Raw genomic sequence first — 25,604 nt, 5'->3', positions numbered from 1 at the left:
CAATTCAATATAAGAGGAGTAAGAAGATGGGGAATTCCCCATCTTAACCCTGCCCGAATCCCGAAGGTCTGACTCACCCTGGTCTAGAAATCCCCTTTGGTCCCTCCGGTATTGATACACCTTCCTCGCCGCATGGACGCTTCTCACCTCCGTGTCCCTGTTCGGGCGCCAGATGTTGTATTTCTTTTTAGTGACAGGTCCCAGAGGTGCGATACCGTGAAGGATGAAAGACAAAGACGAACATAGACAGCAGGGGGCCAACAGTTCTATAGTCTGAAGGCCCTGAGTTTATTATTGTCACAGCTTTTATAACCAAGTGAGAGCACATTATTATGAAAAAAGCAGTCAGCTACAATATAACTGGCTCAGCACTTCTATCTCTAAAAAAGCCACATCAATCCTCCCAGTCCTTGAACATGAACTCTCGAAAACACCTAATTAAAGCAACACAGCTCCTTGCGGTTTGCCTACAAGAGAGCAGGTGTTTCGTTTGCAAAACATGTTATGTTGCTCTAGATGCCAAGAGCCCAGCCGGGCCTGGGAGACATGTAGGGGGGAGAAGGCAAAACTCCTTCAATAGACATTACTACAAAGACATTCCACTCATTGGACCTCATCATCAGCTTCCAAAAATCGACGACACAGCCGACATAGAGTTCATAGGAGCGCGCCTCGATTCCATCACAGCGAGAGTGTATCTGCCTACCGGAAGCTTTCATGCTAACCAGTCTCTAATACAGGTGCTGGTATGCAGCCCCACAGTACAGGTATTAAGTTGCCTGCAGCGTCTGGGACACATGGCTGTCACCACATCTGTGGTGCAGAATGCCAGGCTGCACTTCCATTGCACTGGCTGGTGACTGTGTATGTACCAACAATACATGCCATTCACAAAAAGGTATCACCTCCAGCAGAGGTGCAAAAGTCACTGAGATGGTGGGCGGACCCCAAGAATCTGCTGTCAGGGATCCCTTTTCACCAACCGCAAACCATGGTTTTTCTCATGACAGATGCTTCCCACATAGGCTGGGAAGCACATATGGGAAACAAGTCAGTGCAAGGGCAATGGTCCCACAGATAAGTGGCAATGCACATAAATATGCTGGAACTACGGGCAGTGTTCAATGCATGCAAGCACTTCCTACAATGCCCACGACACAGAGTAGTCGGGGTTAGTACCAGCAACATTTCCATGACTGTATTATATCAATCGACAGGGCGGGGCCAGATCCCACGCATTATGTGTGGAGGCCGTCTGCCTGTGGAACTGGTGCATTGCAAATGATGTAATCCTGAGAGCCTCATACTAACCAGGCATCAGCAATGTAAAGGCCGACTGGCTGAGCAGGCACTTTGCTCTTGATCATGAATGGGAGATCCATCCTGATCTGCTTCACCATATATTCAACACATGGGGGTTCCCTCAAATAAACTTGTTTGTGACCTGCAACAACAAGAAATGCCCTCAGTATTGTTCCAGATTGGTCATCAGTCCGAGCTCATTAGGCGATGCCTTTCTTCTGTCACAGAAGGGCCCCTTGCTTCACACGTTCCATCCCCCAGTACTTATCCACAAGGTCTTGGAAAAGGCAAAGATGGAGGGGACACGCTTGATACTTATAGCCCCAACTGGTTTCCCCTGCTACAACGTATGTCGTGCTGCTGACCACTTCCCTCCCGATTGTGTCGGACCTCCTCGCACAGAACCAGGGAGTCCTGAGGCACCCTCAGCCTCAAACATTACACCTCAAGGCATGGCTAATCCTTGGCTCAGCGCCCTGGAGGCTTTATGCTCAGAAAGGGTTAAAGAGGTCCTAGAATGCAGCTGACTTGTGTGTACAAGTGGAAACACTTTGCTTCCTGGTACTTATCCAAGCAGTTGATCCCCCCGGAGGTCCTGGTTCCTACAATTTTGAATTATTTACTGGATCTAAAACAAGGGGGACTCCCTACTGTCACTAAAGGTCCACTTAGCAGCTATTTCAGCCTTGCGGCACACAGTAGAAGGGTTAACTGTATTTGCCCATCCCACTACGAAACGATTCCTGAAGGGCATCACAAATTTATACCCTCCCTGGAAGCCAATACAACCCTCATGGAGCTTAGATGTGGTTCTAGACACGCTGTCTAGGCCACCCTTTGAACTCCTAGCCACTGTTTCGCTTCACCTACTTACCTTAAAAACGACATTTCTTCTCGCTATCACATCCACTCATAGAGTAAGCGATCTGGCTGCGTAATGGCGATCCCACTCTATACAACTTTCTCCAAAGATGCGATAATACTATGTTTACACCCTGCATTCTTCCCAAAGATCTCTTCAGAGTTCCATATCAATGAGCAGATAATTCTACCATCCTTCTATCCTAAGCCACATACCTCGAATAGGGAAGTACAGCTTCATGCTCTTTATGTAAGAAGGGCCCTGGCCTTCTATATAGACATAACCAAACCCTTCTGAAAGACAGATAGACTGCTGGTGTCTCTTGCATGCAGATCAAAAGGAGAAGGACTATCTTCGCAAAGCAACGAAGGGTCCTGTGGCACCTTATAGACTAACAGAAAAGTTTAGAGCATGAGCTTTCGTGAGTTAACTCACTTCTTCAGATGACCAGCATCTGAAGAAGTGAGTTAACTCACGAAAGCTCATGCTCTAAACTTTTCTGTTAGTCTATAAGGTGCCACAGGACCCTTCGTTGCTCTACAGATCCAGACTAACACGGCTACCCCTCTGATACTTATCTTCGCAAAGAATTTCAAATATTATTACATCCTGTATAAAGATCTGCTATGCATTGCATAAGACCCCTTTACCAATTCCACCCAAGGCTCACTCCACCAGAGCAATTGGTGGCCTCAACAGCCCTCTTTAGAGGGGTCTCCTTGAAGGACATTTGCAGAGCAGCAAAGTGGTCGTCCTATGACACTTTCGCCAAGCACTACGCGATTCATCAGATGCTGGAAGAGGATGCATGCTTACTGACAGCAGTCTTCTCAGGGGCAAGCTGCACATAATCCAGTACCCACCTCCATGTTTTGGGTCACTACTGGATAGTCACCTACTGTGGAGCACCCATGGGGACCACTCGAAGAAGTGGTTGTTACTCACTCGCGTAGTAACGATGGTTCTTCGAGATGTGTCCCTGTGGGTGATCCACTACCCACCCATTCCTCCCTGCTTCAGAGTTCTGCTTTATGTTGTTCAGCAGCATCTGAGGCAGTAGTTTTGAGGAACTGGCGTGGACCAGATCGCGCATGTGACCAAAAGCGCGTGAAGGACCAGCGCGCTTCTGCTCATGCGTGATCCAACGAGATACAGCTTGCAAATCTCCGATCTGCGGTGCTGGGGTGAGCCCAACACTTACTGTGGAGCACCCATGAGGACACATCCCGAAGAACCATCATTACTACACAAGTGAGTAGCTTCTCCTTCTTCAGACTCCTTTCTCCTGCTGCAGCTTGGGTTTTGTTAGGAATTATTTCCTGCAGCTTAAGTGAGTTTTCAGTCTCATTGGCATGAGATTTATACATTTTTTCCTGTTATTGCTAATGCTTCCTTATCTTTTTCAAACACTTGTTGCCAGTGTGAGGAAACAGCTGGGGAAAAAAAGCCTGTGTAATAATGCCTAGAAGAATACAAAACCTTCATAAAAAGCTGAGCCTGTTTGGCTGTGTTGAAGGGAACCTTCAGGAATCGTCTGTTCTCTCTGCTAGGCAGTTTTGACATGCTGAAATAAATGTTCAGAAAGGAAGTTCTCTTGTTGTTCTGCTGGATGTGATTGGGTGTGGTTCTCTTATCTGCCTCCTCTACTTTGACTTTAGAGCTGTTCAGCAGTTGCACATCTCATTCTGTGTTTAGTACATATTGAGTAGTTTTAGTCAATAAATTGGTAAACATATGCCAGTGTTTCTTGTAGAAAACAAAATATGTGGTTAGTTCTTATAACACCCCAAAAAAGACAGTAAGGTGGATAAAAAGCTGGTTGCATTGTTGGCCTCAACAGATGGTGTTCAACAGCTCTGCCTGATTGGCAGCTAGTATCTCGCATGTACCCTAGTTTTGAGGCCAGTTTTGTTCAGCATCTTTAATAAGCTTGATGTGGGATGGATTGCACCCTCAGCAAATTCACAGATAACACTAAACTAGGGGGAAAAGTTGAATATGAGTCAGCAGTGTTCCCTTGTAGCGAAGAAAGCTAACAGCACCCTGGGGTGCATTAGCAGGAGCATTGCCAGTAGATTAGGGAGATGCTTTTTCCTCTTTTTTGGGCACTGGTGAGGCTGCATCTGGAGTATTGCATCCAATTGTGGGGCCCCCTTACAGAAGGGATATGGCCACACTAGAGAGTGTGCAGCAAAGGGCAACACAAATGATTAAGGGGCTGAAGTTCATGACTTCAGAGGAAAGGCTGAGGGATCTGGGCTTGTTTAGTCTACAGAAGAGAAGAGTGAGGGGAGATTTGATTGCAGCTTTCAACTACCTGAAGGGGGGTTCCAAAGAGGCTGGAGAGAGGCTTTTCTCAGTGGTAGCACGAGACCATTATTGCTCTTTCTATTAAGTTGTGATGGAGGAGGTCTAGGTTGGATGTTAGAAAAAGCTATTTCACTAAGAGAGTGGTGAAACTCTGGAATGGGTTGCCTAAGGAGGTGGTAGAATCTTCTTCCCTAGATATCTAAGTCCTGGCTTGAGAGAGCTTGGGCTGTGATGATTTAGTTGGGGGTTGGACTTGATGACCTCCTGAGTTCTCTTCCAACCCTGTGATTTTATGAATACTTTGTCCTGCCTTGGATCACAGTTCTACTTTATTTTAGTTATAGTTCTGCTCTTTCTGTAGACATACACTTTGTTCTTTAAACTTTCAAAGCTATCTTTTCTTTTCTTTTCTATGGAAAAAAAATCATACTGTACCAATCTGCTTAACAAACATCAGGAGTGTAATTATACATCTGTTATGAAAAGTATCAGTACATGTGATTATCTGGTACTTGCAAATGAAAATGTCTGTTGTAGTAAAAACTCTGTTCTTGTCTGTTGTGGAGCTCACAAATATAGAATTGGAAATGTTGTTAACTTGAGGGCGGGCAGAACAGAAGAATAGTTGGGAGTAAGGAAAGCAAACCAGTACTGTTCCATACCCCATTGCAAACATACTCCCAGTGCTGATGAAGCAAAGGAGGAGTTTCTTGAAAATGAGTTTTCCCTTCCATCTCCCTTAAAGGCCTCCCTGTGCATCAGCCTACAGTGCTAGCGCACATGTACAGGTGTATGAACACAGCAGTAGAGTAGAGGAAAAAGGACAGTAATAAAGTTAAAAGCCAGATGGGACCACCAGATTGTTGCCTGACTTTCTGTGTCCTGGCAACCAAAAACTAAGAGTAAGGCAGTAAGTATTTCGGAATGTGATCCAAGGAGATGTGGGGTGCTGGTAAAAACTTCAGTACTGCTCCATGCATTTACGTGTTTGTTACTCATTGAAAGCTCCTAGTGTTTGAGAATGCGTGGTTCTTCAGTCAGTGCTACATTCAGTACTGAGAGTTTATTTTTTTCTTTACAACGAATGTCTAAAGCCTTTTGTTCCATTGGCCCTGGAATCAGACTCTCAACTTCATGTTAAAATCAGCTGCCATTATAAAAGATTAGGTGTAAGTCTTTTTCTTATTTTATTGATAATATTGTGGGGCAGAAACAGTCCCTTATTTTTTAAACATTGGGTTCGAGCACCCTACCCAGGAGTTCTGCTGGTACATCTTGCACTCCATCTCTGTGCTGTCTCCTCTGTGACTTACAACACGCATGGGAAACTTCAGTGCCTTCATCAGTGACTTCCAGAAGCTAGATGCTGTTGATGGAGGTGAAGTTAAACTGAAGGTTGCAGTTTATGTTGCAGTTTCCTTTTTGCAGACGTGTGACCATCATCATAATAGAACTTTCCGTCATCTGTCCAGGGAAAATGTTTGTGAAGGAAAATTTGAAGAGAAGGATAATGAGGAGAATGGTTGCTAGTACACATAAGCCCAACACTGATAAGACTAATTTCTCGTGCTCTCTTTAGTCAGTGTGCTACAGCTTGAACCTCTTTGGCACCCTCAGGACCTGACTTGTGCTGGATGAGAGAATTTGCCAGACCATGGGAGATCAGTATTGTCTAGCAGCATTACCAATCCTTCTACTGCTTACTGGGCTCTTAGAAGACATTTAGGGGTAAATTACAGCTAAATATCAGCATAGAACATCGCAAATGAGGACTGGTGGCTGGAAACAAACTTTATGGGACTGAGGGAAGAAACTTGGCCACACCTTTTAATAAGTGGTCATCAACTTGAATAAAATCATGCTGGATTACTGATGTTGCTGGGCGAGAGCGTTCCATGTTCGAGAGGTTCAACCTGTACTTTGTTTTGCTTTTCGTTCTCCCTTTTTAAAGAAAAAAATGTCACTCAGAAAAGATCTTTGCAATGGCTGAAATGTTATCTAGTGCATTCTTTTCACAGCCCTTGGTGTTGGTTAGCAGCTCTGCTCCTGTGGGTTGGACCTGAGGCTGTAAATAGAGGTTGGGCTGTATCACTTGCATTTTTAGTGATTGGTGTTATGTATGTTAAAAATGTGATCAGAATACAACCAGCAAATGAAAGGACAGGAGGCCAGCGGCTGGTACTATTTTTTGCCATCCATATATCAATTATAAAACAATAGAGCCCATAATCATCCTATAGGTGTACTTTGTCTGTGGGCAATTGTTCCACAGCACAAATTGGTATTTGCTAAAGAATCAGTGGATAAATATAGCCATTCATTAAACTTTCTGCACAGCACTATGGTGTTATAATCTGATATCATACATTCTGCCAGACATTACCTCTCAAATGTTGGAAATTTTGAAGTATTCTCTTGCTAACCAAAGACAGTGTTTGGAATTTCTGATCGGTGATAGGAGCACTTTAAGTCCTGCAGCAGATTAATCTCACTTGACAAGTGTTGCAGTTTGAGTGCCTAATGAGGGAACCGAGACAGGACAAGTAGATCTTTATAGAAGAATGTTTTGAGTCTTGCCATGTGACACATCCGCATGTATTTCCAAAGCTTGCAGCTCTAGGACCGACTTGTGGAATGGTAAGGGTAGCATGGTTTAGAGACTAGAATTGCTAGACTGCCTGGGCCCATTTTTACTTTTATGTAAATTACATAAAGTAGTTACAAATCTTTCAATACCATTTCATAAAGTATCTTGTGCTGATGTCACTGATTAGCACTCTAGCATATGCCTAGGAAGACCTAAGGAACCAAGCCAATAGATAACTACAGCTGATATTTTTCTCCAAGTAAAAAAGCAAGTTATTAGACAAGATCAAATAAACTTACCATCTGTGCATGATGGTAACTCTTGAGGGTATTGTCATTCTAGTACAAATTGGCAGACCTCTAGGTCTTAAGGTGCTTTTACTTTGGGGCAACAGGTGAAGAAGAAGGTGCCATTTTCCCATAGGTTCAGAGGATAACAGCATTTTAAGTTAAGGCTGCTACATGAGGTGAAATTTATACAAGTTGCACTGAAATGAACAAGAGTTCAAAGTTTGGGAATAAGTTAAAGTTCTGTAGATTCCAATATCTTGAAGTTGTAACAGATTTTCAGGTCTTTAAATAAACTTGGTGAAAGTTTTGTAAATAGTCTTAACTCAGACCCCTTGTCCATATCCACAAGTCACTAGATTGTCAAAGATCTGGGTATTGGATCAGTATGGTGTACTATCTATTTCAAGTATGGAGGGTGTTACAGCAGTCATCTTTTCAATTAAAAAATCAGGATTGTATTTACATTGTAGAAGAAATATATTAGGAACCATAGATAGGCAAGCATAGAAGCATTATGAAAGATGAAAGGTTCCATGTAGCCTCAATCTGACCAGTTAGTCAATCTTCATCTTTTTCCAAAGACCAGGCAACCTTAAATCTGGCATGTCTCAACTTTTAAAGTGTTTACAACCTAAAGAATGTCCTTTTCATGTTTTCTGCATGCACTTCTCCAGCTTTCAAAAGGAAAAAGTTTAAAAGTTCTGTTCTTTACATCTACAGTTATCTCCCATCATGTATAATCAGCTTAGTTTGAAACTGAACCTTTCACCTTGACACAGAAATGTGTGGGATAGTTGGGATAGTGTGACCCAGCTCTCTTCTCCAGCGCTCAGGCTGTGTCTAGATAACAGGGATTTATCGACAGAAGGTTTTGTTGGAAGACCTCTTCTGACAAAACTTCTGTCAACAGATGGTGGCCAAACTGCCAAACGGATTACAAGAGCGATCCACTCTGTTGACAGAGTGGCCAGACTGCCCTGTTGCTTTATCGGCAAAATGGCCAACTGGAAGCACAGCAGACAGGGCTCTGTCTGTCGACAGGTCCCCCCCCAGAATATTGAGACTGGCTTTCGGTCGACAGAGGTGTTGCTCTTTGTGGGGAGCAGGGTACAGCTGTCAACAAAAGTGCTGTGTTCATTGACTTACTGTTGACAAAACGCCTTGGGAATTCCCTCGCTCTGTGGATTTTGTTGACAAAACATCCATTTTGCGGACAAAATCATCTAGTGTAGATACAGCCTCTGTGTGGCTGCTTCAGCAGTTTCCTGGTTTTCTGGTACAGCCTCTGTTGCTGATTTGGCTGCTGTTTTGGCACGGCCTTAGAATGTCCATGTTCCATTATTTTGGCTAAAGTATTCCTAAGCAACCCAAGTGCGAGCCATTTTCAGCCATTTATATCTCAGCAAAACTTCCATGAAATATAATAGAACAAAGAAAATGTGATTCTGTAGCCCAAGGACTTTCTCCCTGCTGAATTTCAGAGAACTTCTGTAAACTATGACAGCTTTAAGAGCTTTCAGAAAGTCATAACTTTTATTAATGGAAATATCATGCCATGTTAGGACTCCTGAGTGTATGGACTTGTACCACTTTTCCCTGTAACAAAACCTGTAAAAGATTAAATATGCATCTCACTGGAAATGTAAGTGATCTGTGGAAATTATATTAGTATTAGCAAATTTACCTGGCATTGCTCATTTGCGTAAGTCAAGTAAGGGTTTGTTTTTGTATTTTCCTTTTTTGGAAAACAGATATGATTTTATGTAAATGATTGTATTTTTTAGAAAATAAAGAAGAAAGTAAGCTTGTAGTAATAAACAATATTCCATCAAGTTTTTCTATGTTCCTCATTCTCGTGTGCTTGAACTGTTGGCACAGTGTGTCCGGTGTGGAAGTGGATGTCACAACAGGGGTTTTGGGTGGGCAGCCTCAGGCCAGGGCTGGAGGTAGTGGAATGAGGGCAGGGGATGGAGGGTTCAGGGCAGAAGGGGTGAGCAGGGTCAACCAGGGTGCAGGGCAGCCAGGGTTGGGCTGTGGCCTGGGGGTGGGGAGGAATTGGGGGGGAGCAGCAAGTCTCTGCCACTCAGGCATGTCCAAACCCCTGACTTTAGTTTAAGTTAGGGTAAGAGGAAGCTGCATACCAATTTTTGTGGTCATAGCTCTTAAAGTTTAAGAGGAGTTCTTGAACAAATGGGGCACCGACAGACAGACACTCTCTCTAAAATATAGAGAAATAATAGAGACAAGAAGTTCTAGGCTTTTAAAGAATTTAAATAGATGCTTTTTGTCATGGCTTACTTTATTAGAGCAAGGTGATGAAGCAAATAATCTGAGTAATTTGTTCTTTATTTGCAGAGGTATTGTTGCCAGTATTTTGGTTTTCTTATGTTTCGGAGTCACTCAAGCTAAAGATGGACCATTTTCAAGACCTCATCCAGGTAATTTAAATCCTTTTAATTTTTTTTTTTCAAATGTCCAAATAAATTGTTAACTCTGTAACAGGAATTTTATTGTTTTATAAATAGCTTCTAAGTTTGTACGATTGAGCATAAATGTTAGCGGTTGTAACTTTGTTTCATGGCATACTTCCTTTGTATGCAATGTAAATTCAGCAGCATGATGCAACTACATTGTAATCTTAATCTCACAGCTTCTGCCTCCTGCTGCAAGACCTCTCCTTTATTTATAGCCAAATCATATTTCCGACACTATTTCTCCTGTTTTATTATTTGGGCACTTTAAAAGGAATTTGAGATCCTTGCTGGGTGGCAGCCCTAAGCATTCCCTCTTTCTGTTCTCTGAAAACAACTCCCTAAAAAGGGGGTATAATAGTTACTCTAAACTGCATGCATACTATATACTCTGTGCTTTTTAAAATCAGCTAATTGCATGGGGTTTATCCAGTTGTCCCTGGTCTGCATTTTACATTGTGATCAAAAAGTCTCACATGGCCCCCAGTTTAGAGAAGGTAATCAAATCATCCCTTAAACCTCTATCCCACCTTACCTGTAAAGTTCTGTTTTGGTGTGTGACTATAGTGTACTTCTGCTCCTTGCTTAACTGAAATCTAAACAGCTCACTTGATTATGGAACTGCTATTGCAACTAATCTGACAAATGGGAAGAGGGTCATTATTCTACTTTGTGTGCAAGATTCTGAGGAAGTTCATCCAGTAAGGCTTCAGGGAGTCTTTTTACAAAACAACAAAATAAAACCTCTAAGTATTGAGTCTGGTGAACTGTGGAAGTAATCAAACTTATTGCTGCTGATTCTTTTTCCTGGCTATTTTTCTATTTTGATGATGATCGTTTATAAAGATGGGACTCCCTCCTTTTCATGAGCCTGTATATTTAGACCTTCCTCTGGAAACCCCACTCATGCATCTCATGAAGCAGGTCTTTGCCCACAAAAGCTTATGTTCCAAAATATCTGTTAGTCTCTAAGGTCTCACAGGACTTAATGTTGATTTTGCAGATACAGACTAACACAGTTACCCCACTGATATAAGAACGGGGAGAGTTCTATAGGCTTACATATGAAACTTGACAGTGTGGGCCCCAGGTTATTAGCACACTTGAGAAGTGCTTAGGTTATGGTTTTCTTTATTTCATCCTAAACTTCCATGATGGGATTCCTGTTTCTCCTAGGGAATGGTAGGTAGGTTAAAAAGAATCCTTGCGGTGAGAGAGTTGAAGGTTGTCTTCTGCAAGGAGGGAATTGAAGAAGTGCAGCAGTAAACATTGAATGGTTTTAAATTTAAAATACCACTTTCTGGACAGCCTCCTACATGGCAATTCTTAATTTTTTTTATTCTGTTTTTGAAAGATCTTGTTGCCTTTAAGGACTATAGAGATGTTCTTGGACATATGCACCTTAGAGTTTTCAGCTCTACAGCATCTAAAAATATTTTGTACCTTGTATAAATAATACCCTCTTGGAAGCAGGAGGGTTATCATACCAAAGTTTGTAGTTTTAATTCTGGTGAAAGACATTTATGAAACAGGGTGATTAAGGAAGCATCTGTGTGAATTTGATCCTTTGAACAATAGTCATGTTAATAACCCGACTAATTTGTCAGCAGCCTAGGGTCATGCAATCCAAAACAAGATAAGGCCTGAATAGGCTAATTTTGCACAGATTGCACTGTGTATCACTATCAAAACAAAAAGCAGTCAAGTAGCACTTTAAAGACTAGCAAAATGGTTTATTAGGTGAGCTTTCGTGGGACAGACCCACTTCTTCAGACCATAGCCGGACCAGAACAGACTCAATATTTAAGGCACAGAGAACCAAAAACAGTAAGCAAGGAGGACAAATCAGAAAAAGATAATCAAGGTGAGCAAATCAGAGAGTGGAGGGGTGGGGGGGAAGGTCAAGAATTAGACTGAGCCAAATATGCAGACAAGCCCCTACAGTGACTCAGGAAGTTCCCGTCACAATTTAAACCATGTGTTAATGTGCCGAATTTGAATATAAAAGCCAGTTCAGATGTTTCTCTTTCCAAAACAGAGCAGTAATTCTTTTTCTGTAACACACATACCTTTAGGTCATTGACAGAATGCCCCATTCCATTAAAATGTTGACTAACTGGTTTGTGGATCTGGAGTGTTTTGATGTCTGTTTTGTGCCCATTGACCCTTTGTCTAAGGGAGTTAGAAGTCTGTCCAATATACAAAGCACCTGGGCATTGTTGGCACATGATGGCATATATGATGTTAGTAGAGGAGCATGAGAAAGTGCCCGTGATTCTGAGAGTAACCTGGTTAGGTCCAGTGATGGTATTTCCAGAGAAGATACGTGGACAAAGCTGGCAGCGGGCTCTGTTGCAGGGAGAGGTTCCAGGACTGGTATTCCCGGGGTATAGACTGTGGCTGTTAGTGAGGATCCTCATGAGGTTGTCTGTAGGAGAGAACAGGCATGTCACCCACGTGTATCACTGTTTATGCTCTGAGCTAGTTTTACGAGAGCAGTTGTGTATTCTTTTCTCTATGCATGTTCCTTCTCAAAGTAATCTGTCGAAAACATTTTTAGATCGTAGCCGGAATGTGTAAGATTTTAGTTACATTAAATATTTATAGTCCTGTCTGGAATTCAAAAGTAGGCTGCCTGCTGATATGCTTAGAGGAGGAAACAACCATTCATACATGGAATGATCCTTATCTTCTTCTGGGCTATTTCCCAGCATAGTGTGTACTCCAGGGGCTGCTGGAGGCAACTGGGTGTTGCCTTTAGGAAGAAAGTGTTGGAGGCTCTTGCAAGCATGGAGGTGTATAGTGCTGTAATTCTCCATGTGAGTGAGCTTTTCCTGCAACTGCATCATATTAAGTCATGTTCAGTTTGTGATCCACTATAACCCTCAAATGCTTTTTGGCAATACTACCACTCAGCTGGTTATTTCTCATTTAGTAGCTGTGCATTTAATTGTTTTTCTTCCTAAATATAATATTTTGCACTTGTCTTTACTGAATTTCATCTTGTTGATTTTTCAGACCAATTCTTCAATTTGTTAAGGTCATTTTAACTGTAATCCTGTCTTCCAAAGTGGGTAGAACTCCCTCCTTTGGTGTCATCGATAAATTTTAGCTCCTTTATGCAAGTCAGTAAAACATTGAATAGTGTTAGACCCAAGAAAGATCCCTGCAAGATTTCACTAGACATGTCCTCCCAGTTTGACAATGCACTATTGTTAAGTACTGAGTATGGTGTCTCAGTTAGTTCTATACCCATTTTATGAAGAGCTGCCAAGCTGTAATTGATGTGGTATGGACTTGAAGCAGATACTCATTAACAAAAACCATAATTAGTAATCAGAGTCAAGAGATTTCTCATGTTCTGGCTTGGGCCTGCGGAATTTATGCTGGTTTTCACAGGCCGTGTATATTAACAGAAAAAAATGCTTCCTTTTTAATACTTTACATATCTGTCAGCTTAAAAACAGCAACTTCACTGGTTCCGCTAGCTCCCTTTCCTAGATTTCCCATTTAGCAAAAGTCAGATGTATCTTTTGACAAAGCATTGCCTCATATTGGGGTGGGTGGTATTTATAGCCTGGATGTTTGAGGCAAGAAGCCTTTATGCATTGAATAAAACCTGTAACTGATATTTTTAAATCCAAGATTCACCACTTGCACACATTAGAAGGCATTTACTAAAGGGAGCCAACTCTTGATGTAGCCCTCATAGAAACTAGCCAGGAACTGATCTTAATCCTTAATGCACAGAAACAAATTAGGTACTCTAATCCTTTCCAAAGATAACGTTAGACTAGTGAAGGGACACCAACAGTTGTTGAAGGGGAACTAGCAATAGCAAGCAAGAATAAACCAGCTTTCACTGGACAAATTTCATTGCACATTATTGAGTTTTTTGTGGAGGGAAGATGCTCTAATAAGGTTGTTCTCCTAGTATTGCATGACTGAGAAAGGACAACATGAGTAATTTTGGACAAATCCTGTGGTCATCATTAAAATGATAGTTTAAAAATCTGAACTATTGTAATGTGCTTTATTGTTAGCTGGCTATTCCAAGAGTGCATTTTGTCTCTGTTAGTAAACTTGAAAATAAGTTATTCAAGTTAATCTTTGGTGCAAACTGTTTCAGAAGTTTGAGCAGAGGCTCTGAACTCCCAGCTGTCCAGGTCAGAGCTGCTACTTTATTTGTCCCTAATATGTAAAGTAGGCCACCTGATAAGATTTATTTGGCAGTTTTGCTGGAAATGATCACAATCTCTCACATCTGAAGTTATTTTTGTGTTGGTGTTAGGAGCAGTCTGATAGAAAGGAAACTTTTTTAGTTCTCTGCTAAATTTTCTTTGCTCAGTTCAGCCTTAAACAGGGGAAAAATAGCCTTTTTATTCCTTAAGGGAGCATGTTAAGGTTGGTGAGACTGAGATTTGATTTTTTTTTTTTTTTTCCTTATTGGTTGCAAAGTGCATGAAATCCTGTTTGAAATAATAGTGCATGTTCTTCTAAAAAGCCAATCTCTGTCCACACCAAAACACTGATAACAAGCCTTGATACACAGTTTTTGTACTTACTGAATAGTAACAGAGAGGAAGCCATGCTAGTCTATACACTATCAAAACACTGCTTTTTGTTTTGATAGTGTTTGTACTTGTGTCAAAGTTCCTCCAGTTTCCTTTTTACATAGTCTTTAATGTCTGATTTGTAATATTATAATTGTTTTCCTGTCTTTAGTAGACTAAAGACTAAACTGCTTGGTCCCTTCCTAACCTCGTGATGTGGAAATGCCATCATGCAATAGGGAATTCTTTCCACTTGGCCATTTGAATGGTGATTCTCTCTTGTAGAGAGCTCTGTTTGCCCAGAATCAGTCTGGGTGTAGCCCTGGAAAAAAGATAGGCTTCTTGATAGTTGTGTTTATATAGTGTGTTAGCTCTTTCAAGAAAATCTCCCAGGAATGATTACTGATTAGAACTGAGAGTTTTCTGATCCCAAATCAAAAGTACTTTAAACTCTACCCCTTTAAATAAACAGGTGGACATGTTTAGCCAGACATTGCTAAGATGAACTGGTCACAAACTCTTTGGAGCTTACCCAGAGGTGTTTATCTTCTGTAATGGATGCTTCATCATAGAGACAGGCAGATCTGAAACTATGGATCACCATTCACAGCATGGAACTTTCTAGTGGTCCTAATCCAGACTCTAGACATATGGGAGAATTTCACATACATTTTGAAAGCTCCCACATGTTTAAGGTCAAGGTGTCTAGTTTGGCACTGCTCATTAGAGGGAGTTGATATTGAACTCTAGGTTTTGATTTTTATTATTTTTTGTATTGCAGCAGCAACATTTTTTTTTGTGGAGATACAAAAGGGACCTCGGGAGGTTAGCGAGTCCAGTCCCCTGCTCTCTTGGCAGGACCAAGCATCATCCCCCCCCACAGGCTCCCCACAGCTCCCTAAATGCCCTCAATGGCCCCCTCAAGGGCTGAACTCCCAACCCTGGATTTAGCGGGCCAATGCTCAAACCACTGAGCTATCCCTAGGAGCCCTAGTCACAGATCCTCTCCCCCCCACCCCATTGTGTTAGGCACAGTACAAATGTAATAAAAGCACTTGGAGACCCCCACTTTTTTTGGGCCCCATTTCTGTATCCTAAATATCATTTAAATAGATGTAGGGGAAAGAAGAGGGATGCATTAAGATAGGATCTAGGTCACAAGAGGCCAAACACCATTCCTTTATGCATTACAGCACTTCATTCCCATTCAGACAAACTAATCTAATATATTCTCAGAGAGGTAGCCATGTTAGTCTGTATCTTCACGAAACAAAAGAGCAGTAACGTAGCACTTTAAAGACTAACAATATTATTTATTATCAAATGTGAAAATAATTTCCAATTCAAATGTGTAAGATGATTGACCTGAATGGACTGAAGATCCAGGTGCATTTTATAACAAAGATTTTAACACCAGATTACAAAGGGAGACACCTGAATTGGAATTTATTTTCAAGTGTGATACTTATCACCATGAACTCAATAAAGATATTAATTATTTTATGTGGTACAACAACAATTTCCCCACCTTTGTTATTTGCAGTGGTCACAGGCATCCCACTTAACTTCATAGACACTTCCAGATGCTATTTTTCATTCTTTCTCTCCACACTTCCTTATGCCCTATCTAGCTGATTCGTCATTTTTTCTACCTTTTTAATTTCTCTTTGTCTAAGTTATAAGTATTTTCCAGAAGAAAATATGAAGTAGGTCTGTCCCACGAAAGCTCATCACCTAATAAAGAATATTATTAGTCTTTAAGGTTCTACAGGACTGCTTTTTTATTTAATATAGTGAGAGGTTATTGAAAACTCAGTTCACCACGTGTAAGGTTCTACCAGTCCCAAAAGGTCAGATGCTTACCTTCAGGTCAATGTAGATTTAATATTTTACCCAAATATTATGCTGTCAGATAATTCTTAAGTCAACTGATTAAGAATTTATTAATAAAAGAATTATAAATGAGTAAATCATCTACTTACAAATTCTTTAGACTAGCTTTGTAGCAATGATGGAATAATAATCTCCTAGACTGTAAAGTCTCTCTCTGTGGTAAATTTAAAATATAGGAAAATCTTCAGTCCGTTGTTCAAAATATTCCTTTTAATTGTCAAGCCGCTATGCAGAGAATTGGAGTAGGGATGAGGAGATGATGCAGGTATCATTTATATTCTCTGCCATGTGCCTGGAAAGTTACTGTGCCAAACAATGCCCATAGTCACTGTGTATAGAAAATTATGGACAAAGATGAAGTCAGGACTCACATCTCCAAATCGCATGCCCTTATGAGTTTTCCTGAATCATTGTTGGCCTTCTTTGCTGCCCAAGGCATTCTCCAAAAGAATTATGTATAGAGTTCATTGTTAATGGCCAATCAAGCTTGAATGGTCCATTCACAGTGGGCTGACAGGAGTGTGTATAAATTACCTTGCATGTGTCTCCCCAAGAACAAACACATTTGAAATACACATAAGCTGCTAATATTCATAACTTCAGATACAGTGATGACACATGGATTTAACCAGGATAATCATCTTTGATAGACTGTAACTTTTCCATTGACACTGTACATGATATAGTTTGTATATCAGTGGTAGCAACGATGATACAAATAGTCATTTTCCATCCTAGGGCATCACAGTAGTATTTTATAAAAAAGCGCCTGGGGTTAAAATCTCATTCTCAAAGAGCTTTGCTAATATCTAATAGTTTGCATCATCTCCATAGATCTTGTAACATGATTACTGTTAAATTTTTTGCTTTTTCATTTTCTTACCCTCCTTGCAATACCATTTAATATTAAACTTTGAAAAATAGCATCTGCTCATCTTTGAGACTGTAGCATTTCACAGAGAGGAAGATAGGCTTCTAAAATGAAAGCTGCAGTCTTGCTTAGTGATCTTAAATAATTGGGACTGCAATGGGATGCTATTTCAGTTGTGTCAAACAGAAAGTGGGGAGGTTCCAAGGCGTACTAGGAATTGGGTAAAAAAGTAAAGCTGAAGAGTCAAGTAACATCAGACAGTGGAGGAGAAAATGGGATTAGTTCAGCAGGCAACAGGTTTGCTTTCAGGAACCGTCATAAAGTGTCCTTGAAAACATGAGAAATCTTTCATGCAAGTTAGGCAAGAGCTGTCTAAGTCATGTTGTGGATTTTGTTCTGTTTTGTTTTTAGCTTTATCCCTTAAAACATATACATGAAAAGTTGATGAATCCTGTTGCATTCTTGTGGTCCCTATGAAAAGATGTATAAATGTTAATTTGCGTATTGATTTCTTGGGGATTGCAATAGGAATCCATCAAGTTCTGGGAGTGGATTGATTTAATGGGCTGTTTTGAATATTGCCTGAATAGACTTCCCGTTAGCACTGTTTGGGAAGGTTATTGCTGGAGCTCCTCACTTCACTGTTGTACACGAGTATTTCTTCATGAGGCTTGCAGCCCTGCTCTATTTTTCCTATTCATGCTGCTGATAAACTAACAGCCAATCACTATTTTGCCAAAAGCCTTGATAAAATCCTGTTTGTTTCTATAGCTTACTGGAGGTTTTGGCTCTGTGTCAGCGTTGTCTATGAGCTCTTCCTCATCTTTATACTCTTTCAGGTAAGGAACTTACGAATTGGCTCTTAACTGTTACTGGGGACTTGCTCTGGATGTGAAAGCGCTTTGATATAGAGGAACGATAGTATAACTACTTACATTTCCCATCTCTCCATGCCAGATATAAGCTAGTTGAAAGCCTCATTGAGATGCTGCTTCCTTAAGCCTGAGATGGTGGGGAGGCAGCATTCTTTGGTGGCTGCATAAGACTGAAAGCAGAACTCTTGAGGTACACTAAGGCTACGTCTACACTCGCCCCTTCCTTTTGGAAGGGGCATGGTAATGAGCAAGTTGGAAAGATGCTAAAGAGGGGTTGCCATGAACATGCAGCACCTTTTTAGCATAATGGCGCTCGTGCACGATTCAAAAACACCGCTTTCGAATCGCACACCACCCTTGTAGTTGGGGGCCTTTCAAAAGGAACCCCTGGACTTCAAAAGCGCCTTCTTCCTAAAACCAAATAGGAAGAAGGGGCTTTCAAAGTCTGGGGGATCCTTTCAAAAGGCCCCCATCTACACAGGTGGCACACAATTTGAACGCAGTGCTTTCAAATTGTGTGTGGCCGCCATTATGCTAATGAGGTTCTGTATATTCTTTGCAGTGCTCCATTAGCATCTTCCCAACTTGCTTATTACCATGTCCCTTCCAAAAGGAAAGGGATAGTGTAGACACAGTCTAACTGGGGTTAAGATCAGTGGCACTTGGGCCTGAAGGCTCAGTTTTTCCAAGTTGGATTTAGCATGCTGTGTTGTAAATCTGGGCTTGAGCCATGTCTACACTGCAATATGACAAGTGGACCAGAGATTCTCAGTTGGACTTAGATTCTCACCCACCTCCAAGCAGGGTACTAGTACCCTCCATCCTCACTGCTTGTACACCTGAGTCACTTGATTTTTGTAGGGTTGCAAGTCACACTTGGGTTAAATCTGAGCTGGATCCTGGGCTTAGTGTGTGGTGTAGATACACCTTTGCTTTTTATTTTTTCCACTACTACAGGCTTGCTATTTGAGTTTGAGTGAGTCACATTGCCTCTTTGTTCACTCATCTGTAAAATTGACATGACAATTAACTGCCTCACCTGGCTTAATATTTATGAAGTACATTGTGTGCCTTGGCTGAAAGTATGTTGTTCCATTAAAAATAAAACACCTGATACATATATCCTCAGTTCTAAGGAACACCTGGAGTCTAGATATTAGTGCTTAAATGTTAATCAGACTAAAGGAACGTCATTAGCTGAAAGATAAACTTATGTATCATGATTACATTACATGTAATGGTGAGCCACTCTTGTCACCATTCCATGTAATGTAATTTGTAATGAATTTGTTGATAAATCGCAGAATTGTAGGACTGGAAGGGCACTTGAGAGGTCATCTAGTCCAGTGGTTTTCAACTAGTATGCTATGAGAACTGTCCGAGTATGCTTTGAAATTTCATCGGTTTCCTCCCTTGGTGGCTCTTTGCAGGGCCACTGTGAAGGGAAATCCTGACCCTGCAGGAGTCTGTTCTCACTGGGAGGCAGCTGAAATGTTGCTTCCTGGCCCAAACAAGCTGGCACAGAGCCCGTTTCCCCCTTTCTGCTGTGGCAAGAGAGGGAGGGTGGGCTGGGAGTCCATTGAAGCTGGGGTGCGTTTAGTGTCACTTCCCAACTCTAATGGGCTGGCCGGAAAGGGAGTCTGCTCTCTGGACCCACCTCCTTCCCCACCCCACATGGAATCGAACATTTCTGTGGTTAGCTGACTACTCAACTTTTCATTAGATCCTTGTTTAGCTTGTTGTATGCCCTACTATGTTGCAAGCCTCTCTAGGAAGACCGTAGCTATAGTAAATGTAAGTAAAGGTGCAAACGATTCTAGTAAAAACAGTGGGAGTGCCGTGAAAATGTGTTGTGTTACTGAAGAGGTTGGGAACCACTGCTCTCGCCCAGTCCCATGCACTCGTGGTAGGACTTAGTATTACATAGACCACCCGTAAGAGGTGTTTGTTTGCTATTAAAAATTTCCAATGATGGAGAGTCTATAACCTCCCAAGGCCATTTATTCTTGTTAGGCAGTTTTTCCTAATCTCCAACCTCAGCCAATCTTGGTGCAATTTAAACAATTCCTTCTTGCTCTAGCTTCAATTTTTTTTCCTTCTTGTAACAATGTTTTATATATTTGAAAACTGTCGTCATCCCCACTGCCTCATCTTCTCTTCCCTAGACTAAATAACGCCCCCCCCCCCCATCTTCCCTCATAGGTCATGTTTTCTCAACATTTAATCATTTTTTCTTGTTCTTTTCTGGACTTTCTCCCGTTTGTGTACCTCTTTCCTCAAATGTGACACCCAGAACTGGATGCAGTAATCTAGTTGAGGCCTAATCTGTGTAGAACAGAGTGGCAGATTTACTTCAATGTTTGCCAGCAACATCCCAGAATATTTGCCCCCGTTTTTTCCCAATAGCATTACGCTGACTCTCGTTTAGCTTGTGGTCCACTATGACCCCCCAGATCCCTTGCTGTAATACTCCTTCCTAAGCAGTCATTTCCCATACTGTATGCATGCAATTGATTGTTCCTTCCAACATGGAGTACTTTGCATTTGTACTTACTGAATTTCATCTAATTTACTTCAGACCGCTTCTCCAGCTCATTTGAAATAGTAATCTTTTCCTCCAAAGCACTTGCAACCCCTCCCAGCTTAGTATCATTCATGTATATTTTTTCAGTCTTGCTCAATTTGGATGTCCCCATCCCCACAAAATATATTTTTGTTCTGGAAATGCATGTGGCAGTTAGGGAAATCAGGCAAAGTTAAAGGATTTGCACACAGTGACAAAGTGAATTATTGGCAAAACAGGGATTAGAATTCAGGAGTTTTTGCTGCCATCCTGTTTCCATTAGGCAATGATGCTCACTTTACATATCAGTTCTAAACGTTTTGCAAACTTTTTTGTAGATAATCTGAAACTTGTTCTGGGTCCATACTGCTTCAAAAACCTCCATTCAACCTGCCTATCTTCCTTATTATCTCCCCAAAAGTCAGTGTCTGAAGCCTTACAAGCAAGAAAGCAGTTAGTAATTCTTACCTCTCCTGGCTTGTCCAAGCTGATTTGTACTAGAACTCACTGAACAAGTCCTCTGGGTTAGGCTTACTGTTTCTGCCTGTGCTGACATGACACTTGATGACTAGTCCTTACCAAATTTCATTCTTTCAAATCTCTTACTAGCTGTCCCACCCTGGTATTAGGACCTTGATCCCGTTTTTTTTTCCCCTTTAAGTATCCTTTGGTTTTCAGTTCCCATTCACTCTCATATCCCCAGCATGTTTCCTTACCTCTCATTTTCCCAGACAACATTGTTGTAAATTGCTATCAGTATTTGCTTGCTTCAGTTTGATTTCATATCCTGAGCTATTCTGTTGTTGTTTTTTCTGCTTTGGATAGAAATTTGTTTATAATTGCTTTTCTTTCCTCTGATAGTGTGTGTTTCACATTCTAGGACTACTCAGCCACTAATGCAAAGAACATGTTTACTAGCTATTGGCCAATCCTTCCAGTATATACCAAATATTTATCTTGTGAATATTCGAACATATACTTTTCTTGGATTTAGTCTCTTCTCTATAGGTCAACATTATTGTCTCTTCTAAAACTGATGCTCATTAGTGTAACAAACATTTCTGTTGTGGTCAGTGTGAAATAAGTCCAACTTGACTACTTTGTTTTGTTATGTTACTGCCTTTGGATTCCCAGGGTTGGCTTCTTTTCCCCTGTTATGCTTTGCTTGTTTGATTCCTACTTGTCTGATCATTTACTTGTCATCATAAACACTATATGTCATATTGCTGCTCATGTAAAACATTGCCTCTGACAGTATTTGTGGTTCTATTCGGAAATGCTTGAGCTTAACAAATTAGCTACATGTGAATGGGGTTTGTTTGGTATACGAATTTAATCTTTCTGCTAATGACTTTCCTTTAGTTTCCTGTCATCCATGGCACTAGTGTGATCTGAATTTGAAAACCAAATTTGTATATCTTATTTGATGAGGGCTTCTACTAAACTAGACAAATTTAGTTTGTGAAAAGCAATAGTTTGTCTGCTTTTTCAGTGCATGACAATTCCTCTTTTTATGTTGCTTAATCTGAGATTTAAATCTGCTGATTTTTAACATGATTTAGTTGGCAGACATTTGTTCCATAACTAGCTTGAAATACTGCTAGTTGTTTCCTGCCCTAGGAAACCAGAACCAAAATGAACAGTTGATATCAGGACAATAGACATTGTAGCTCCTGAAGAATGGACTGCCATGGTCTTGTGGCTATTTATCCCTCCACACAAACACATACCTCAAGATGATCGGAAAAGGAGAGTGGGTGGGTTATGCTTCAACTCTTCAGTTATATGCATATGCTTTAAAAAAAAAAAATGGGGCATAGGAGCTATTTGGTAAATTCAGTCAAATCTGTCACTGGTTTTCCTAGTCTAGATTTAGGATTGTACCATAATGCAGTGTTGACGTGTCATTTTAATCTGCTTCAGCAGCTGGTACTGGAGATCATAAGAGCCAGGAGTATAGATCATTAATCATTCAACTCTCATTTAAGGAAGCTTGGCTATGTGTCTGAGTTATTCTGCAATGTAAATGTAAAAATCGTTTGAAAATAAGGAATCACTCATTAGTTCACAGGCAGGATAATCGGTAGAAGTGATACTACCAACTTCTAACAGAAGGATATGTTAATTTTGCAGACTGTACATGATGGTAGACAGTTCATGAAATACATTGATCCAAATTTAGGAGTTGCCTTGCCAGAAAGAGACTATGGTGGGAACTGCCTTATTTATGATCCAGGCAACGAGACTGATCCATTTCACAACATCTGGGTAAGAAATTGAAATGAAGAAGCCCTTGAGTTATGAGTCCTAATGTTTTTGTGTGAGATGTTGGCTATTTGATCACACTAATGTGCACTCTCCCATATAGGTTTATTGCTGAATCCATAATCTGTTTATGCCTTTTCTTTAGTTTTAGATTCTTACCTACTACTTTCATTTTTCCTTTTCTCTCTTGATGTTTAGTGCTGATCAGGTCAAGGTATGCAACTCTATGTAACCAAATTAACTACTTTTGGAGAAGGCGTGAATAATTTAGCTGTTGTACAAGGTGTTGATGTAAATCCATACCCATTCCTCTGTTCCTAGTCAAGTTAGCTTCTGTTTGCACTTGACATTGGTGTCTTTAGCTTCTTTTTTACACAAGGCTAGAAGTCTAAAATGCCATTTACATGGTATGGAGTGACCCATAAATTGCACTATTTTGTATCTAGGTCCACAAGCTTAAGACCCAAAATGTGAAACTATAGAAATTAGTGTCAATTACGTACATACACTGGTCTCCACACTGTTATGGTGGTTGTGCAGTAGACAAGGTTGGAACCGTATGATCCACTGCATGCTTCTCTGCCATGTGAGCTAGTGGAATAACTCATACCAATAGCAAGTTGTAGTCCAGGTACATCAACAATAGAAGGGGGTGAGACATCTTTTGCCAATGGATTTTACACGTTTGCTGCCAGGAGAGAAATGATGAGCATGAGAAATTTGGGTATTTTCCAGGCTGGGGAGGGGAGGGTGTTCTCCTGAGCACAGACTCTTCTCCTGGTCTCCCCGCACCCTGATACCTTCTGCCTCAGCCCCAACACCTTGTCCTAGCCCCAGTTCCCCCTTCTGACCCTGCTTGAACTTTGTCATTTTACTTAGGTCACATTACCCGAGCATCGTGATACATATGAAATGTGCATGTATTTCAAGTAGCAGCTTAAGGCAGTTGAAAAGTTTGTTCTGCTACTATATTACCTAAAGAAGAATGCAGGCCTTGAGAATAAATACTCATCTTCTGTGTAATCAGAAGGAACAAGCTAACCTCTCTGCTTGATTTATAGGACAAAATGGATGGCTTTGTTCCTGCTCACTTCCTTGGCTGGTACATAAAGGTATGCACTAGTCCTTCTTACGTGCGGATATTTTCGTTAGTTTGTTCTGCTTTCAATCTTGACTGCTTCTGTTTCAATATTACCAGTGTTTGGAATCAATTATATTAGCAGTCATCCAAGAACTAGTTTGTGTTTTCATACTAACAAAAGACTTATTTTGACCAAAGCAATTTAATTTCTTTTCTAAATAATGTTCCACTAACAAGTTTCTGCTTCCACAGAAATGATTCATATTAAGGTCATTTGGATAAAACAAAGAGTGTGCAGAAGCAAAGTCCTTTATTTTCCCAGCACTCTGAATACTTGAGTGAACTGCACGTGGGCTGTGGAAAAGATCCTATGCAGTGTGAACTGTGGTGAAGTTAGTGTTCACCCAGATACATGATATAATTCCACATGTTGAACACTTCATACTTTTCAAATAGCTTCTAGTTCATAATTTGAAAATACTATGGAGAGGCAATATCTTAGTCTTTGTGATTTGTCAGTTTGCATGTACTGAACGTGAAAGAAATGCCAGCTGAATTTGTTTCTAACAGAACATGTCCAGTATATTGGGTACTGAATATTTAGGTCTAAATACGGCTCTTCTCCATTCAAGTGATTGACTAACAAGTTTTACTTTATCCTGTGTCCCTTGTTGATCTCTGTATGTCCTCTCCTGAATAACATCATTCAGAGAAGGTTAAACATTAATTGGAAGATAAGTCATTGTTTTCATTTGACTTCTAATCCCCATTCAGAAATGCCAGGGTTGACTCTCCTATATTAATTTGCTATGAATGGAAAAGAGCTTGCTAACCTATAAAAGGCTGTTTTGAAACATAGCAACTGAACTGGACCTTTTTCAAATGTGTATGTGGGATAGTAGAGGAATCTTTCTGTCAGTCTGATACTCCTGGATATAGAGAGACGGTTCTCAAAATGACAAAGTTTTTGAAGGAATCTGGGGTAGATCAAATACGGAACTTTGATCTGTCCCTTAGATCAAGCTGTTAGATTTACTGTAGTCCAAGAAGAATATAGGCTCTATTAGGAACAGTAAACATCCTCTGCTGTGATGTTTATTTCATAAAGTGCTTCCTGTCCAGCTGTGTGTAGCTGGTTTTCTTCAATATTAAATCTGGTTTACCTGTTTGATAGCCTACAAGCTCCACAAAGCAGAGATTTGTGTACTACACAGCAAAATCAGTCCACCTCTTGCATTCTTCCCTAGTCACTAAAACATTATCCTATGCCATTTGGTTAGCTTGTTGTATCTTTCATATCATTTGAATGCAAAAACGAGCACCTTCTATTTTAAATTTTGCTCATGACTTGAATAGTTAAACTCTTACCTGTTCTGAATCCCCTTGAAAAAACACAGGCAAATTAAGGGCCTGTCTTGTCTGTACTTTACTTATGTTGACATTTTTATTTTATCATCCAGATCCCAGGTGAGATGTTATTTGCCCCTTATTGACATAAATGTCTTTAAAAGGTGTCCATTTCTTATTGGCCTTGCCAGGGTTTAGTCAATGTAATTAAATATACATTAAATATAGAATTACAGCACAATTCTGCATGGGGGAAGGGGAATCTATATCCTCACCTTCTGACTGCTGGGGGCACAGTTCACCTGTCTGAGCTCATGCTCCTGATTTTGCCATT

At 40.7% G+C, this 25,604-nt stretch overlaps 1 protein-coding gene across 3 annotated transcripts in view; it reads left to right on the top strand.

The window, feature by feature from the left end:
• Positions 1-25,604, top strand: part of PTDSS2 (phosphatidylserine synthase 2) — a 92,320-nt gene that overhangs the window by 45,370 nt on the left and 21,346 nt on the right. For all 3 annotated transcript variants that reach the window (XR_012646047.1, XR_012646046.1, XM_074997942.1), the window contains exons 3-6: positions 9,707-9,789; positions 17,911-17,978; positions 22,711-22,845; positions 23,904-23,954. Coding sequence is in view for 1 of the 3 variants with exons in the window: in XM_074997942.1 (XP_074854043.1) it covers positions 9,707-9,789; positions 17,911-17,978; positions 22,711-22,845; positions 23,904-23,954 (337 nt within the window). In the remaining 2 variants the exon portion in view is untranslated. The remainder of the gene's footprint in view (positions 1-9,706; positions 9,790-17,910; positions 17,979-22,710; positions 22,846-23,903; positions 23,955-25,604) is intronic.

Source organism: Carettochelys insculpta, chromosome 6, assembly GCF_033958435.1.
Source record: "Carettochelys insculpta isolate YL-2023 chromosome 6, ASM3395843v1, whole genome shotgun sequence".
In the NCBI taxonomy this organism is placed as follows: domain Eukaryota; kingdom Metazoa; phylum Chordata; order Testudines; family Carettochelyidae; genus Carettochelys; species Carettochelys insculpta.
The sequence above is the reverse complement of the archived record's forward strand: the minus strand, read 5'-3'. Positions and strand labels throughout refer to the sequence as shown.